We start from the raw sequence: 17,671 nt of genomic DNA on the forward strand, positions 1-17,671 counted from the left end.
TCTGAGAGTATTTATTAAAGATAGTGTGTTATAAATGGGCCATAAATCAGGAATGCTTAAAGTAAAAGTTGGACTGTCATAAATAAAATAGGGAAGTCGCTTCTGGTTACAAGTCCCCAGAATCCACTTATAAGTCTTGATCTGTTGACCCACAAATTCAATTTTTTACCAAATTTCATGTACTTTTCAGGATATAGTGAGGTTCATTCTAACCATAGATCATAGTGATGTTTTGCAGTTGTGAAGCAACTTCTCTGCTTGGTTAAAGATGTAGAATCTGGAAATATGCCAGATTTACAGTTACAGTGAAAATTTTCCATTCTTGTTGCAGCTTTTAACACCTTATTCTTCATCTGGCCTGTTCTGCACATGAGACAATTCAATAAAGCAGCAGGACCATTCTCCTAAAGCCAGTAGTAATGGGTTTGGAGGAACACAGACCATTACATTTAATCACCCGGGTAGCAAAAAGACACCAGTTAAGTCTTCGCTGTTCCTCAGTAGTTTGAAGATTTATCTGAGACTTATTTTTCAGGGTATCCATTAATGAGGGTGTGTTTTGGCAATGTTGGCACTGTAGCTTGACATGACTGTCAAACTGATATTAATACCCTACTTCTAAGAGGGGAAAGATTACACTTTCTAGAGGAAGTGGTTAGAAAAGAATATAGAAAGGAACCCAGGAATACTGACTTCCATGCAATTTACCTAGATACTTATATGGCTTCCATTACTGTGGTATACGTGTGCCTCACAGACATTAATGAATTTATTTTCATAATGTGGTAAATATCATGAGGCCCTCTTTAAGATGAGGAATTGTGAGTTGCCTACAATTGCACAGGAAGTCTATGGCAGAGCTGGGAATTGAGTCCAGTTCTGAGTCTGTCCACTACGGACCATCCTTCTTTGCCAAGCCGTGGCCTTGGTTTACTATGTGACCTTTGGCACTTCTTTTCCACTCTATAATATGAGGATATTTGCCTATCTTCTATCAATTATTCTGGTGATAATCTAGCTAATATTTGTAAAACTTTGAGAGATCCTGAGAAGAAATCATGATGTAAGTACAGCATATGATTAGTTAACTATTGTAGAGTATTGTATATTTGTACATCAGATAAAACCCCTTTGCCAAAATGTTGTCGAATTAGATAGTCCTGACTGATGTTGCAGAGAAGGTGCCTGATGTGTTATGCAGTTCTTTGAAGTATAACTTCTATTTTTGGAGGTTAAAAAAAATTAACAATATATAAAATATGTAGGGGTAGAGTAACAGATGCCCCAGTTGAGGCTTGCACCAGCCAGGAGGACTCCAGTGGTAGGAAACTGAGGCTTTTTTTAGTAGTCAGGGATTTGCAGCAGATTGTGCTTCAGATTGATCAGAAAGCTACTAGTTGAAGGATCATAAGATATGGAGCCCCTGAGCATACCTCAGGGACAGCACCATGATAGGAGTCACTCCAGCATCCTCCTCTTTATCATAAGCTGTTGGTGGGGGAGTTGACCTCTTACCTTCGCATTACTGCAAACATTTCTCATCTCCCCCTTTCATTTCTGTCTTTAGCATGTGTATGCTCTATCTCCTGACTACTAGAATGTAGAAATCTTACTGGACACTTTAATATGAGGTGATGAGAAGTGTGTATATATGTATATGTGTGTGTGTGTATATAAAAAATAAAATAAAACCGCCATTCTGTGGGAGGAATGTGAGAGAAAATATAGAGGAAGTAACTAAACTACAAAATGTAGGGGATAGACTATCCTTAAGAGATTTAAATTTTATTAGAGAATATTTAAAAGAAATAAACGATACAGAAAATTTAAAGCGTAAGTTATTGGTCATTGGGGGGTAGCATACAGAGTATGGGGGTATGTTGGTGTTTTGGGGCTGGGCAGCACAAATAGTATATACATACTGCAATGTCCCCAATGAGGGGTGGGTAACCGGTGGGCGGGATCAGGACACAGTCGATAAACGGTGAGGGTCTATCACCCATACGGGAGGTAGAGACAGTCATGGGTATAAGTAAGCGGGCTGGGTAATGGGGATGGGGTGACCCTCACGTGGCGGGATTCAGCTAGGTTTGGTGGGTTTAGGGCTCAGGGGATGGGGTCCAGCAGGGGGTGTGTGTGGGTGCACGAGGTCTCCCCGGCTCACTCTTGGTATTGGCGGTGGCCGGTGATGTGCTCGATGTAAATGTCCCGGGACCAACGGATAGCGTCCGAGACCATTAGGCGTCTCATGAGCCGCGCGTAATGACGGCCCACCCCACAGGTCCTCAGCACGCGTTCGTTACACGGGTCCCAGGCACCTAGGGCCCCAATGAGCAGAGCGTCGACGTGCACCTCGTAGCCCTTAGTCCGCAGGGTGTCAGCCAGGGGGGCGTATTTTTCGAGCTTGCGGGCTCGGGCTTCGCGGAAGGCCGGGGTCCTGTTCTCGAACGGAATCGCTACGTCGACCAGGATGATCTTTTTCCCCACCTCGTCCGTGACGACGATGTCCGGGCGCAGCGGGCTGTCGGTGCCGGGGACGGCGCGGTTGACGGTGATCTCTCCCAGACGCGGGTTGATGGCCTTCACTAGACGGTCCTGGAATATTACATTCAGATAAACTCCTCTACATAGGCCACTTTCAAGAAAAGGGACTTGCTAGAGGCATTCACATCCTCCTAATAGTTGAAGGAGCTTCTTTATATGGGATTCACCTTTTGTGGTTTTCTATAAAGAGAAGACAACCCTTTGCATGTGCTGCAAGTTCTTCCTTGATTAGTCTGCAGTTAGTCTTAATCTTGCAAAATGTAAAATTTAAAATATTAAATTGTTCTCTAGTGTATTCATGTTTGGAAGGTTTCCTTCCCATTTGGGGGAGAGAGAAATTTCATTTAAATGAGCTTATTTTCTGGACCACCATTCTGCAATAATCTATGGCCACAAAATAATGGAATATAATGGGGCCTTGTTATGATGTGCTTTTACATACTAGAAGGATCTTAGAGTACAGGAGATATACATATCATAATACCCTGTGCTTTAACTCTGGACCTAAATAAGTGACAGAAAACTTCTTATTGTAATCTGAAAAATAGTATAGTATAAAGTACAGTCACTTCTGTAGGCTTAACTGATGAAAATTTATTTGTATGAGTCTTATTATGACAGTTAACTTTTATGTCATAACGTATTTGTTGACAGTATTAAGTTTAAGTGGCTGAAAGTACTATCTTTGCTCCAAAAGTTAAGGAGCATAATGCCTTATGTAATTGTGCAAATGGTAACTATAGTGACCCGAAATGGTTCATTGACCATATTGAACAACTTTTTTGGATGCAGTGAACCCTGCCAGTTGCTATTACTTCATTTACTGTAGCACACCCCTTTCCTTCCTAACAGGTTAATTATTTAATTTTAGTGAGTGATTAGAGAATTAAAATTGCATGCTTCTGCTTTCCTGAGGTCATGCAGCCATCGCATATCCTTTAATTAACTGATTTGTTTGATATTGTGATTCAGATGTCTAATAACAGATTGGCATAGTTTTCTCTTAATGGATGCACATTTGATAGTAAATATTAAAAGTTAACTAATGGAGATCGAATATTAAGCAGGGTAGTTATTTAATTGATTAAAAGTACAAATGTTAGCAAGGACTAACTTTGAAGAAGTTGGTGTGCCGAATGAATCTAAAAACCTCAGCTGAGCATATGTTTATATGTACTTAATACATCCAGTGTATGGCACAATGGAGCATGATTGCATGCATAAATAAGAACAGAGGTTGTGTGGGTTTAGGGCCTGGTCAAAGTTTTTATCTTAGAAGTCCATATTCTTTGGCACTCAGTTGCATGCCTATACTAAGTTAAATATGAAAATGTATTGACCGACCTAATTCAAAAAGTTTCTCATGGACCAGTTTACTGAGGAATCCGTTTACTGAAGAATCAGTTTAATCATCATCTTCATGCAGTTTTTAGTTGAACTATAAATATAACCAACCATGGCAAAATACATAGTGTAAAAATAAACATAAGGCAGCATAGAACAATCAACTATGGCAAGTTAACAAAATCAGTATAAAGACAACTTACATAGAGTTTTTATGCATTCCCATAAAGCTTTAATAGTCATTCTAGCAAGAATTGCTGTTAAAGTTGCCTAACTGTTGCTGTTGTAATTCCCTGTTTTCACTAAACCATAACTTTCTGTAACTTTCACTTTATAGATTAAAGTTTTCCATCTGTGGTTTCTGCCCAAAGGGAAAAGTTTTTGGAGAGTTTGAGCAAAAACTTTGCATTATTTTAAATCCGTTCTCTGCTATGGTGCCTACAAGTTACTTCTGGTATTGGTTAGGCAATTGGTGATGAGACTTATTTTTCTGCTAAACTCTGTTAATTTCATTACCTCATCCTCCCACTCCCCCTTTTTGTCTGCTTGTTTGATTATACAAAGTATAATTTTAAAAAATCCTCATTTTTGAGCAGTGCTGCAGTTAAAATGGTGGTTTGAAAGTTGAACTTTGGCTTGGAAATAGCTCTCAATGAAGAGCAGTGTGAATCTTGGTAAAGAGGAAATTAGTTTTTAATTAGACTATTAGGATAGATGAGTACTTGAGTACATTGAGCACAGTACATTATTGCTAGGGTTAAGTGCATAACTATACAGCATTTTCTGCTCACCTTGCCCTGATGGCTCCTTCTGGGAGATTGATTTGGGAACTTGGTGTGGCAGCTTCCTAACCACAAGTCTGTAAAAGCTTGCAGGAGATGCCTTCCAGTAGTGCTAGTGTTCTATTGGCCTTGAGAGTAGAGATGACTTTTAAGCCTTTGAAATGTTGCTTCCTTTTCTGCAAGAATAGCTTCCATTTACGTGGCTGTAGGATCATCCATCAGATTGTGCCAGGCATCACTTGGTTGGCTCAGCTGTGAAGTAGTGTCTGCAACCACTCTGAGCAACCTGTAGCCTTCTGGTGAGCATGGGAAGAACCCAGAAGGAGCCATCAGGGCAAGGTGAGCAGAAAATGCTGTATAAAACAGATAAAATACATAGGAGGAAAAGAGAGAACATACTCTGGAAAAGGTTAGAGAGAAGTGGATAGAAAAAAGTGATACTGCTAACATTGCCTGTGGCATGTTGGAAGAGGATACGAAAGTAAGGGCCAGGTAACCTCTGAGGGCCTATGATCTGTGCAATAGGCTTTTACCTGCTTTTTAATTTCTGGTAAAAGGCTATTTCAAGAGTTAAATTTGTTATTTATACAAGTTATGGCAGCTGGGTGTAGGGCAGGGGTGGGCAAACTTTTTGGCCTGAGGGCCGCTTCGGGTTTCAGAAATTGTATGGAGGGCCGGTTAGATGTGGCAGGCATGGCCCGGCCCCTCCCCCTATCCAACCTTCCCGCTTCTTGCCCCTGACTGCTCCCCGGGACTCCTGCCCCATCCAACCCCCCGTCCCCGGACTCCTGCTCCATTCCCCCTTCCCCGTCCCCTGACCACCCCCGGACCCTCTGCCCCTAACTGCCCCCCTGCTGCCCCATCCAACCCCCCTCTCCTTCCTGACTGCCTCCCCCCCGAGACCCCTGCCCCATCCAACCACCCCTTCCCCTGACCGCCCCTGCCCCTAACTGCCCCCACTTCCCCATCCAACACCCCCTCACCTTCCTGACTGCCCTACCAGGACCCCTGGCCCATCCAACCACCCCTTCTCCCTGTCCCCTGACTGCCCCCCAGAATCCCCACCCCTGACTGCTCCCAGTCGCCCATCCAACCCCTCCTCTCATTCCTGACTGCCCCCTGGGACCCCTGCCCCATCCAAACACCCCTTCTCCCTGACGACCCCGGAACCCTTGCCCCTATTCAACCTCCCTGCCCTCTGACCGCCCTGGCCCCTGACCACCCCCTGAACTCCTCTGCCCTCTATCCAACCCTGCTCCCTTACCACGCTGCCTGGAGCACCGGTGGCTGGCAGCGCAGCTGCACCATGACATGCACCGCGCAGCACAAAGCACTGGTGCAGGCCAGGCTCTGTAGCTGCGCTGCCCCAGGAGCTTACCGCTCCATTGCTCAGAGTATTGTGCCGGTGGCGCAGTAAGCTGAGGCTGCGGGGGAGGGGGAACAGCAGGGGAAAGGCTGCGGGCTAGCCTCCCCAGCCAGGAGCTCAGGGGACAGGGAGAGTGGCCCCGCGGGCTGTAGTTTGCCCACCTCTGTTGTAGGGGGAGGACGTAGGTTACTGAACATTGAGCAAGGGCATGTTAATTAGCATGCGAATATAAATTAAACTTTCCCTGAGTGTTGAAAAATGGATAGGTTGGATAACAGCATCTCTTACATCACAGCTTGGTCATGCACATGCCATATTTCCAGTTTCACTAAGATGAAATTATCTGTATAAAAATGTTTCACTTAATTGTACGCTCGCTGGTGTGGAACACGGGCAACCACATCTAGCAGGATCACTGCCGCTTAGGGACGCATTCTACATTAAAACTCACTAAACACCAGTGGCCCTGTTGCAAGATCTTCATGGTATGTCGTATTTGGGATAACACTTTTAGTTATCAGTCCTGATCTTTACTGTCAGATAGACCTGAAGAAGGAATAGCATAACTGGTATGAACTCCTAGACCACAGCACTTGTAGCTCAAACCCATCATGTGGCAAAAAGAAGACAGACTAAGCTGGTAGGCCACCATAGAAGCTCGTAGAAGGGGACCAGTGAAATAGTAGCTGCTTGTTGTGTTATGGGCGTAAATCACTGCAATTCAGCATTTCAAGACTGAGCTGGGGATACTGCCATCTCTCTTCTTATCTCCTTTTCTTTTCCTTTCTGGGAGGAAGGTGGGTGTTAGTGACTTGGGGGGGGGCAGAGGTTGAAAAAAATTTTAAGTGAGAAAGGACCCTGATGTGAAGAACTTCTCCTGAGCATAGGAGACACAGCCGGCTACCGTAACTACTTCTGTGGTTCCACATACTATCTAAGTTCCTGCCCCCCTGAAAACAACCTTGTTTAGGACTATTAAGAGTGAAGATAAAGCTTGCTGATTAGCCTTGCCCACTTAAGTTGCTTTGATCTGAAGGATGTGTAAATTTTTGGAGGTTACCATGGCTTTGAGAACCATAGAGTCTTGGTCCATACACAAACGCATCCACAGCAAGCTTCTCCCTCCCTCTGCTGACTGGATTGTAGCCAGTGAGCTGTGCATCCAGCATAGAACAAACATACTTTGACAAGAATTACTGACCTCTGCGAGGGAGGAGGTACAGGAGGAGGGAAAAATTGGTATTAGCGTACTAATGCTTTTCCTGAAGCCTTTGGGACAAAATGAAATAGTTATGTTTCCCTATGTGGCGCTCCACTGAAGGAGTTTTCCTTCCCTTAACACAAAGCCTGCAAGCAAGTTCAGTTATGACCCAGGTTTTGATAGGGAACAGACTGGTTGGTTCAGAAACTGGTTTGTTGTTGTCTCCATGATGGATCCTAACTGGGAGGAAGCTGGGTATCAGGAGCTGGAGCTGTTTTCCTGAACCTCCAAATATTTCCAATGTATTGCACAGCAAAGTTGGGGGTAGCAACACTACTAACTGCTGGAGTAGGTGAAGTCACTGAACATGGCTGATGAGGAGTGAAACTCTGTAGAAATGTTTTGGGGGCATTTGCCCTTTTTATAAGCAGTGCAGTCCATTCAGAATTCCTGAGAAACTCCTCTTCCAGTGGAAAATAATTCTTTCCATAGGTGTGCATGCCCAAATTAAAACAAACAAACAAAAAAAAACACCCTGTTCTCTGTGGAGGCAGCGTGTGGGGAAGATGTGTTTGTTCAACAAACATGCCGGTTGGAATAGGTTTCATGTTCCAAAAAAGCACACTCCTTTCCATCCTCTGTGTTTGGCCAGAAGTACCAGGAGCAGCTCTCCTTCCATTATCTGGTATTGTGCAAAAACACTGAGAGCAGAGAATCCAACTCAGCAGGAATAACCAGTGCATCACTTGATCACTTTTGACTTACATTTTCCATAGGATTTTGTATTGACCAGAAGTTGCCCCTTTATAACTTAGGTAATTAAAAAGTTCAAATTGCTAAATCTGAAATCCTTTAAAATAGTTGCTTTAGTATTACAAAAATTGCTGAGTTTATGAATTTAATGCCTTCTAAAATGACAGTACCCAGAGTGTTCTAGGTGAAATATCACTAACTTCCAATGCACTAAGAATATGTTCTCAATTAACTTGAGTATTTATGAACTTTTTATTTAAAAATTTAATATAGGATTTGATTTGAAATTGACTCTTCCTTTCTTTTATACTAAGATTGGTTTTGAGGGGTGAGCAGGAGGTACCAGACTCGATGAGTTTCCATCGAAATGTCGGAAAAGTCAAGCCAGAGCACAAAAGCAAAGGATGGAAAAACAAAGTATGCAACACTCAGTCTATTTAATACTTACAAGGGAAAGTCATTGGAAACACAGAAAACCACAGGTGAGTAAATTGAGTTGACTTATTTTTATGTTCTGTAACTCTGCTAGTAAGTACAGTTATATTTGAGATTGGTCATGTGGAGTATGTGATCTAAATGCAACAAGATGTCAAATTGTATGTTATAGAAAGCTGCTAGATGGAAAGCATGGTGGCAAAGGCCTTAGTTTCAATATTACTTATGGTTACTTGTAACATAAGTCTTCAATTTCGGGGGTCAGAGCACTCCTTCCATTCCTATAGTAAGTGGAGTTGTAGTCTTAGGGTATAAATAATACTTTATAAAAATATGGTTGCATTTTACTGTTGTCTACTTGCAGTCTTTGTAGCAGTGTAATAAAATGGAGACAGCTAAGAGGAAAACAATGGTATGATAATAGCATATTCACCTTTGTGGCTGTATTGTGAGCCTTCTGCTTCAGGGTATTGCTAATCTCCCCATACAACACAAACTTTTTTTGTTGAATTGGACTTAGTTGATCTAGTTCCTAAAGCAGAGATCTTTGATCTCCTGTTTTTTGCTGGATTTTGATTAATTGGTTCTTAATCCCCATTGGTGGAAAAAGTTCTGTTTCGCTTTTTTAACTAGTGAGACAAGAAATGGGTACCTTCCTTTTCAGGTGCTCTGACAGAGCTACAGAATGCTTGTGGAGTGTCTGTCTGCAATATGCCAGATTAAACCAATGTAGTTACTCTTTCATTAACAGTAAAGTTCATCATAGTGTTTCCCTAATATGACACTCAAATTCCCTGAGAGCCTTGAATTTTAGGTCTGAATTGAACCAGGCAAATGTTAGAAGGAATGTTGACTGTTAGTTATATTTTTAAGTTACCATTCTATCTTTGAAGACTCTCTTTTAAATATGTTTAAATGGACATAGTTAACTTTGAAAATTTTATCTAATAATATTGCAGTTACTCTGTTCCGAGTAACCTCTGAGATTACTATAATTTGGAAGATGTTAGAGAATTTTTTTCAGTTTATTTGTGCCTTTGAATAGTATACGGTCACTTTCATTGTTTTGGTCAGTTGCAATTTCTCTTAGTGATATCACTTTCATTCCACGCTGTGGTGGGAAACCCATCCACATGTTCTTTCTGAAGTCCTGCAAAAGGATCTTTGTCATTTCTAAAGGATTTTTTTTTAGTTTTGAAACATTTATGTAAATTTGGGGCTCATATAATCCATTTTCAGTTTATCCTGAGGACATCAGAATAAATTAGCTTCAAAACTACGAAAACTATTTCAGAACTCTTCTAAGCAAGGAATTTATAACTCCTGCTTGACAGTGAGATGTAGATTTCAAGGGACTTGCTTTTTAATCTTGAGTGCCCTTTTTTTTTTTTTTAATATCGTGGTGAAACAATTTTTTCTTCTACTAAATCTATAGCTTTACATGAACATTGTGAATTTTAAGGAAAAAAGTGAAAATTAATGTTTTCTTCTTTTTGGCATACAGTTGCCGCACGCCATGGATTACAAAGTCTTGGAAAAGTTGCCATTTCACGGAGGATGCCTCCCCCTGCTAACCTCCCGAGTCTCAAAGCAGAGAACAAAGGCAATGATCCTAATGTAATCATTGTACCTAAAGATGGCACAGGATGGGCTTCTAAACAAGAACAGCATGAGGAAGAAAAGTAAGCTACAACAGAACAACTTACTGATTTCATTCAGTATAACTTGTGAAAGTCCTGTCATACTGCAAACACCTTAATGAAGGCCAGAGGAAAAATAGGAAGTTGGTGGCTGTGTGACAATAAGCCTAAAATGTCGGGATATTATCATAGAGGAAATAATGCCATATTAATTGTTGGCAGGGAGGCTTTCACCACATGAGGCTGGTTGAAATTAATTTCATTATTCTTACACTGGAGACAGTATGCCTACATATATTCCAAATGAAGAGCTATAACTTTTTCAGTGCTGTTCACAAATTTAACTATTATGGCTGTGTTTTTATCTATATTACAACTGTTATCTGCCTCTCCTCTAGTAGTATTTCCTTTAAGTGTTAACCAGGTCTCAAATCATTTAGGGATTCATAGGTTAAAACCAACACCTTTTCAGTCATCTTTTAAAAAAAACAAAAATTAAGCAAAATTCTGCTTTATTTTAGATGTAATTTTGTATCCTATCTAGTTTAATTGCTATCTTCCTGTGCACCAAAATACTGCAAATATAATATTGAAGTCTCATCTTGGCAGCTGTTTCTTACATAACATCAAATCTCACATAATTTACTGACCATAGATCTTCATTATTCTGGTATTACTTCTCTCATCGCTTAAAGGGGGGGGGGGGAGAGTATAAAGGGATGGGAGGCAGTGACTAATAAAGTACTTACATTTACCTTTGAGTGGTGTCATCTTAAGTATTTTGATGCATGGCTAAACCGTAGCAGATATTGGGTAAATATAATTCAGTTTTATGTCTTACAATTTGCTCAGAAGAGAAGACTTGTAGAGTAAATTACTGTTCATTTCCAGAATGTTGCGTCCATATCATGATTTTAGGACATAGCATGACAATAAGTAAATCTGTGTTCATACTGGGTGTACAATTGTGTTGCAGATTAGGACTTCAGTTCCTAGTTCTTCCAGTGCCATAATTATCACAGGCACAAGTGAGCAGAATAAGTTAATACTTCTGACAAAATTGCTCATTCTGTCCTGAGAACAAATCTCTCCTCCATCCGTGAAGAATGAGTGCGTTTCTTTTCATTTCAGACAACCAGAAGTGCCGCAAACACAGCCAAAACCTGTAGTTCCTGCTCCTCCAGAAGTAGCTCCTGTTGCCAAATCATGGGCCAGTACCAAGCAAGGTGGGCAAGGCGATGGTAAGTGAAGTTTAAAGTGGAGGACACCCAGGCTGGCCCAGTGGTCTAGTATTTGTGGTTGGCACTGCTATGTGGGAGATCTGAGCTCAATATTCTTTTGATCCTGTCTCTTGTTCCCTGGGACAGCAGGCGCTGAGAGTGTTGTGAAGACAACTTCCTTGCCTCTAAGATGAGGGAGTGCCTTGTCACTCAAGTGAATCCCTGAAGCCAACTTAGCAGTAGTGTTATTGATTGGCTACACAGGGAATTGTACATCCCTCCTTTGCTGGCGTTCCTGGGGAAGATGATGGCTGGGATGCAAGTCCTTGAATATGGCAGGGTTAAGAGGGGAAGGAAAATAAAGAAATCCTCAGCCTGTGGCAGGGTTGTGTGTAGCTCTTCTCTGGCATGGGAGGGGGAACAGTAAACACCCAGTGGTCAAGCTAATCATGTATATCAGGGGTCGGCAACGTTTGCCACGCGGCTCGCCAGGGTAAGCACCCTAGCGGGCTGGGCCAGTTTATTTACCTGCTGACGCGGCAGGTTCGGCCGATCGCGGCTCCCCACTCGCCATGGTTCGCTGTCCCGGGCCAATGGGGGCGGTGGGAAGCGGCGCAGGCGAGGGATGTGCTGGCCGCGGCTTCCCGCCGCCTCCATTGGCCCGGAACGGCGAACCGCAGCCAGTGGGGGCCGCGATCGGCCGAACCTGCCGCGTCAGCAGGTAAATAAACTGGCCCGGCCCGCTCGCTTACCCTGGCGAGCCGCGTGCCAAACATTGCCGACCCCTGGTGTATATGTTTAGCATAAACCAAAAATCTGGAACCATGAAGTTTAGTAACTGCAGTTCAAACAGCATATCTGGTACAAGATGTTTTTTTCCATTTGTTGCTGTATAGCTCTTGCAGTATTTTTAAAGCCAAAGAGTATTGACTCAAGTAGTTTTCCTGGGAAAGAATTAATAGTGGTGTTTTTTCTTACAATATGAAAGAAATGGTAGATTATGTCCATGAATAGGAATCTTAAGTTCTTCAGCATTTTCATTACTATTCTAGGATAAAAGTTTGACCTTTTACTATCAGTAATTGACCAGAGAAATAACACACTTTTATTAGACGAAGTGCACATAATGAATCAGGAAGCAATTTTGTTTACAACACAGAAAGTAAGTCATGGTCCCTTTTATTGGCTTAATTTTGAGAGATCTGCTTGTAAGCCTCTTCTGACTGAATAACAGATTCGTTTGCAACATTGTGGTGATCTGTCTTTGTCCAAACCATCCTCATAGTGTGAACTTACTCTGAAAGATCAATGGAAATAACTTCTGAGCCTCTGTTATTGTAGGCATAGACCTAGTTTTTGCATGTTTTAATGTATTCTTGTGCATAAGGTCTTTGGATGCTGTATTGTGGGGCAAATATTAGGATCAAGTTGGCAATTCTAGATTGTTGGCATCCCACTGCCCTTCCTAAAGTTTAATATGGCATCCATCCTTGAATATAGGAAATCTCTCACTCCAAAACTAGATCTGATACAGTAACTCCTCACTTAAAGTCGTCCTGGTTAACGTTGTTGTTTTTTGTTACATAGCTGATCAATTAGAGAACATGCTAATTTAAAGTTCATAGAATCATAGACTTTAAGGTCAGAAGGGACCATTATGATCATCTAGTCTGACCTCCTGCACAATGCAGGCCACAGAATCTCACCCACCCACTCCTGTATCAAACCTGTGTCTGAGCCATTGAAGTCCTCAAATCATGGTTTAAAGACTTCAGGGTGCAGAGAATCTTCTAGCAATTGACCCGTGTAATGCTCCCTTATAACATTGTTTGGCAGTCGCCTACTTTGTCCACTGCTTGCAGAAAGAGCAGCCCACTGGAGCTAGCTGGTGGGGGCTTGGAACCAGGGTGGACCGGCAGCCCCCCATCAACTCCCTGCTCCCCTAAGTTCCCTGTGCGACAGCCGCCCAGCAGGCTATCAGTTGCCGGCAGTTCAGCTGTCACCCCACTGCCATGTGCTGCTCCTGTCCTCTGCCTTGGAACTGCTCCCGGGAGCCTCCTGCTTGCTGTGCGAGGGAGGGGGAAGGAAAGGGGTGCTAATGTCAGGGTGTCCCCCTGCTCCTGCCCCCCCCTTACCCCATCTCCATAGAGGCGGGGCCGACAGGGCTCAGGAAGGAGGAAGCTTTCTGGCAGCAGCGGCTGTCTCAACTTGTTGATCTACTTAAAAAGGCAATGTACTTAGAGTGGGGTCAGTGTACTTAAAGGGGCAATGCACATGTCTCCCTTCCCTCCTTTTGTGCTGTCTTGTAGAGTGTGAGGCTACATTAACAACAATGTGTTAACCCTTGAGGGCTCAGCCGAGTGCTAGCTCATCATTTAGCCAGTAAGGCATTCCCTGGGAAATATCCCACCCTCTTCCACCCTCTGACTTCACCACCTCAGCCAAGCTTCATAATCATCATTGCTGTGTATAGTATTAAATCGTTTGTTTAAAACACACACATAGATATAGATAGTCTTTTGTCTGATGAAAAAAATTTCCCTGGAACATAGCCCCTTCCCCCTATTTACATTAATTCTTATGGGGAAAGTGGATTCACTTCACATGGTTTCGCTTAAAGTCGCATTTTTCAGGAACATAACTACAACGTTAAGCAAGGAGTTACTGTAGTTTGTCTTGCGTGAGTGTCCTGTAAGTGGGATAAGATCTGACTCACGCTGGGTTACACATCACCCTTCTGCAGTAAAACCACCTTCTTTGAGGTGGCACAGGAATTAGACTATGCTTAGTGACTTCGAGATGCAGACAGGTGATGTCTGTTTGAATTTAGTTAATGATTTTATAGCTGTCATGAGAACTAAACCAGATGGTTGTCTCATCTCATGCAACTAGCCACGATATGGTGTTTGGACAGGAAGTTGATATTTTGGGGAATAGGGAAATTATACTTTTTGTCTTGAACTGATTCCAATATCCTTCAGTTTGAGATTGCAGATGAACCTGTCATACGAGTTATGAACTTATATTTCCGGCCTGTTCTTGGTTGATGGAACTTGTGCATTTCTAGCTGTCTCTTGGGGAGAATAAAATTCAGCTGACTGATCCTTCATGATATAATAGGATTTTTTTCTTGTCTGTTAAGTGTTCCTTAAATTCCCTCTCCACAGCTCCATTCTTATCTCTCACTATGTTTTATGTGTATAATGTGAAAAATTAACTAAGAAGGAAAGACTTCTAAAGCTCAGAAGCTTTGTGCAGTGCCTGACCAGGTGCAGCATATCTTTAGATCTTGTTGTGTAGGAGATAAAGAAAAATGTAGTTGTCTCAACACCATCTTTGAAGTCTCTAACAGCTGAAATTTCACTAGCTGACAGTGGTTATTTCAGGTTGACTCCACTTGCTTAGATTGTCAAGTTTATCACTAAGGAAACTGTTACTTTGCAGACAGAATCGCTTGATTCAGACTATATGGTCACACAGGCAGTATTTTGAAGATGCATAAACATTTCCTGCCACCACCTCCCAAATCCTGCTTACTGTAAGACATCCTGGAAAAGTTGCTTTTGCCTCATAGGAGCAGCTGTATGAAGTGACTTCTACTGCCTGCCACTCGCTATTAGCAGTAGGAAATGTCTTCTCAGTAATAGCAGGGCTTCCAGAGACCCCAATCTGCTGACCCCCATGATAAAGCTTAAAAAATATATATATATTCATCTTGGCAAAGTGAGGATTGGTTATACCAGAGCTTTCAAGATCCCCAAACGGTTAATCGTGGGGGGAAATGTTGGGTGTTTGCCCTCTTTTCTTGTTTGTATAAAGAAGGCATGAAAGATTCTTTTGAGATTTGTTTGTGCTTCATTCTTAAGACTATATTCTTGATGTTGTGAGTTATCTTCCCTTCAGAACAAAAAGGGGCTCCTTGGAGGAGCAGAGCATGATGGCAAGCTTTCTTTACCTTCAGCTGAAGGGTTGGGGATTTGGAAACATTCAAAGATCTGTCCTTCTAACTAGTTTTGACAAAGAAAAAGGTTTAAACAGTTTGACTAAAAGTCACTTCCATTCTCAATCAAACTTCATTTCCTTGGCATTTGGAATGTTATAGTCCTACTAGATCTGCAGTTCATATCATCTTACACATAACCAAGAAAGATTATCTTAATTTCTAATTTTAAATTTTTGTTTTAAGTAAAATCTATTTATGGCTTCTTTACATATCATAAAGCAAAATGGCACAAACACTTCCCTCACCCTCCCCTCCCGCTTGCAGTTAATTTTAAGCTAGCCTCCATGCTCAATTTTACTGAACTATTTTCTTGAGGAAACTAGTTAGAAAGTACCTAACATCCTAAAAATTTCCCTTCTGAAGGTTTAGTGTTACCATACTAATTTTTGGTAGAGCTCTTCCAAGAGTATCTTAAGCTTAAAGTTTATTGTGATCACTGTTGTTAACTCAACCACAGGTTGTTTCTTAAACATGCTACCTTAAACTAAGCCAAGAGTAGTGTTTGTGTATTCCAGAAGTAGCTAATTCAAGAAGCTGGCATTCATGATGTTGAGAAATTGCTTATCCAAGCTGTCCCCATATGACATAATACCAGTTAATATTTTAGGTAGTTCAAATGATCCATTATTGCTATTCTAGCACTTTTTGTGTCCTCTTATCTTGATCCATCTAACATTATGTACAACAAGAAAGTAAATTGGCTCAGTGGATTTAACTACTCCTGGTATTCAGTAGTGAATATGGAATTTCACAAAGGATTATTTTAAACTTGGATGAAATACAGTCTTGTTTTATTTGAAAAATAGTATAGCTTTTTAAAGTAAAACTTTATGGTTGGCAAGCTAGAGGGTCCTATTTTCTAAACTATATTCATTATTGAAACTTGTAACACTGTTTTGTTGTAATTGTCTAGGTCCAAGTGTCCCAGTAAACAGTTATTTCCAGCAAGAGTTTCCCAGTCTGCAGGCAGCTGGGGATCAGGAAAAGTCAGGGAAAGAGAAAGATGCACCTGAAGAGCCCTATGGACCTGGACCCAGTTTACGGCCACAAAGTAGGTATACCTTAAAAGTCTTGTGAAGATGCATGCCAAATTTTCATTTGTGTAGTGGTGTGAGACTGACTCACTACGGTGCCTCCTGCTGGTTGTGCTGGGAAGGGTGCCTTTTACTAGCGGGGTGTCACTTGCTGTTACTTCCACTTCCTCTACCGTCTCCACCATCTGGACCCAGGTCGCTCCCGGACTGCAGTGTCCTCTTTGGGACACGGCCCTTCGGCTGTGCCCCAGCCCGCTGTCTCCCTCCTTTCTGGGGGCAGGCGGTCCTCAGTCCTTCCACTTGCCTCAATAGCCAAACTGCAGTCTCTAGTCTAGCCCCGGGCTTCAGGGGCAAACTGCAGTCTGGATTTAGGCCACTCTCCTCATTGGCAAGTAGGGTAAAGGGGAGCAAGGACCCAGGCCTGGCCGCTACTCTGGGTTCTGGCCCAGGGACCCGATAGCTGGCAACCACTTACTGCCCCTCCTCCTATTCCCACTGCCTACTTTCCCTGGGCCACTTCCCCTGTAGTCCTAGCATCTTCCCTGCCCTTGCTTCAGGGCCTTAGTCTGGCCATGGTCAGCCAAGAGCTCCTCTATTCTTCCGGTACCCTGCCCAGCACTGCAGTATCTCCGATGCTCCTCAGCAAACAGTCCTTCCCCTTTGCCCTCCAGGAAGAGACTGCCTTTGCTCTACTGAGCAGCCTTTTATATATGGGCTGCTCCAGCAAGCCTTCGCTTGATTGGCTCTTCCAGTGAGCCCTTTCCTGATAGGCGGGGTTCTGCGCAACCTCTCCAAGGCTGCCTTAACCCTTCTCCTTGGTGTGGGGCAGCTGCCCCACCACAATTTGGTATAGGGTTTTACTAGGGATTTCTGGTGTGCACTATGAAATAGATGAAATGTTGTCATTTAGAAGTTCAGACACTCAACAGAAAATTGACAAACGTGAATTGGCCTAAATTCTACATTACATACACTTGCAGATTTGTGTAAGCATGTTCTTCCAGATTATATTTTCATACCTGTCTGCCTCAGTATATTGTCAGCTTTTTTGTTTACTCATTTTACTTTTCTTTGAATCTACAACCTTGTGTTTGTCCTATTTAAATATCAGTGTTTACCTTTTACTGAGGGTATGTCTACACTACGGGATTAATCCGAATTTATATAATTCGGATTTGAAAAACAGGTTGTATAAAGTCGAAATGTATGCGGCCACACTAAGCACATTAATTCGGTGGTGTGCGTCCAAGTACCGGGGCTAGCGTCGATTTCTGCACCGTTGCACTGTGGGTAGCTATCCCATAGCTATCCCATAGTTCCCGCAGTCTCCCGCGCCCATTGGGATTGTG

General features: G+C 42.5%; 1 protein-coding gene across 30 annotated transcripts in view; it reads left to right on the forward strand.

Annotated features, from left to right (window-relative positions):
• The window catches only part of PRRC2C (proline rich coiled-coil 2C), a 121,733-nt gene that overhangs the window by 19,138 nt on the left and 84,924 nt on the right, over window positions 1-17,671 (forward strand). For 28 of the 30 annotated variants that reach the window (XM_065554667.1, XM_008162853.4, XM_065554673.1 and 25 more), the window contains 4 exons: window positions 8,305-8,472; window positions 9,930-10,107; window positions 11,197-11,306; window positions 16,202-16,339. In XM_065554667.1, the coding sequence (XP_065410739.1) occupies window positions 8,358-8,472; window positions 9,930-10,107; window positions 11,197-11,306; window positions 16,202-16,339 (541 nt within the window). In that variant the 5' untranslated portion in view covers window positions 8,305-8,357. Of the gene's footprint in view, window positions 1-4,858; window positions 5,010-8,304; window positions 8,473-9,929; window positions 10,108-11,196; window positions 11,307-16,201; window positions 16,340-17,671 lie in introns of all 30 variants that reach the window. The other 2 variants (XM_065554669.1, XM_065554663.1) reach the window with 1 other exon arrangement.

This window comes from Chrysemys picta, chromosome 8 (genome assembly GCF_011386835.1).
Source record: "Chrysemys picta bellii isolate R12L10 chromosome 8, ASM1138683v2, whole genome shotgun sequence".
Lineage (NCBI taxonomy): Eukaryota > Metazoa > Chordata > Testudines > Emydidae > Chrysemys > Chrysemys picta.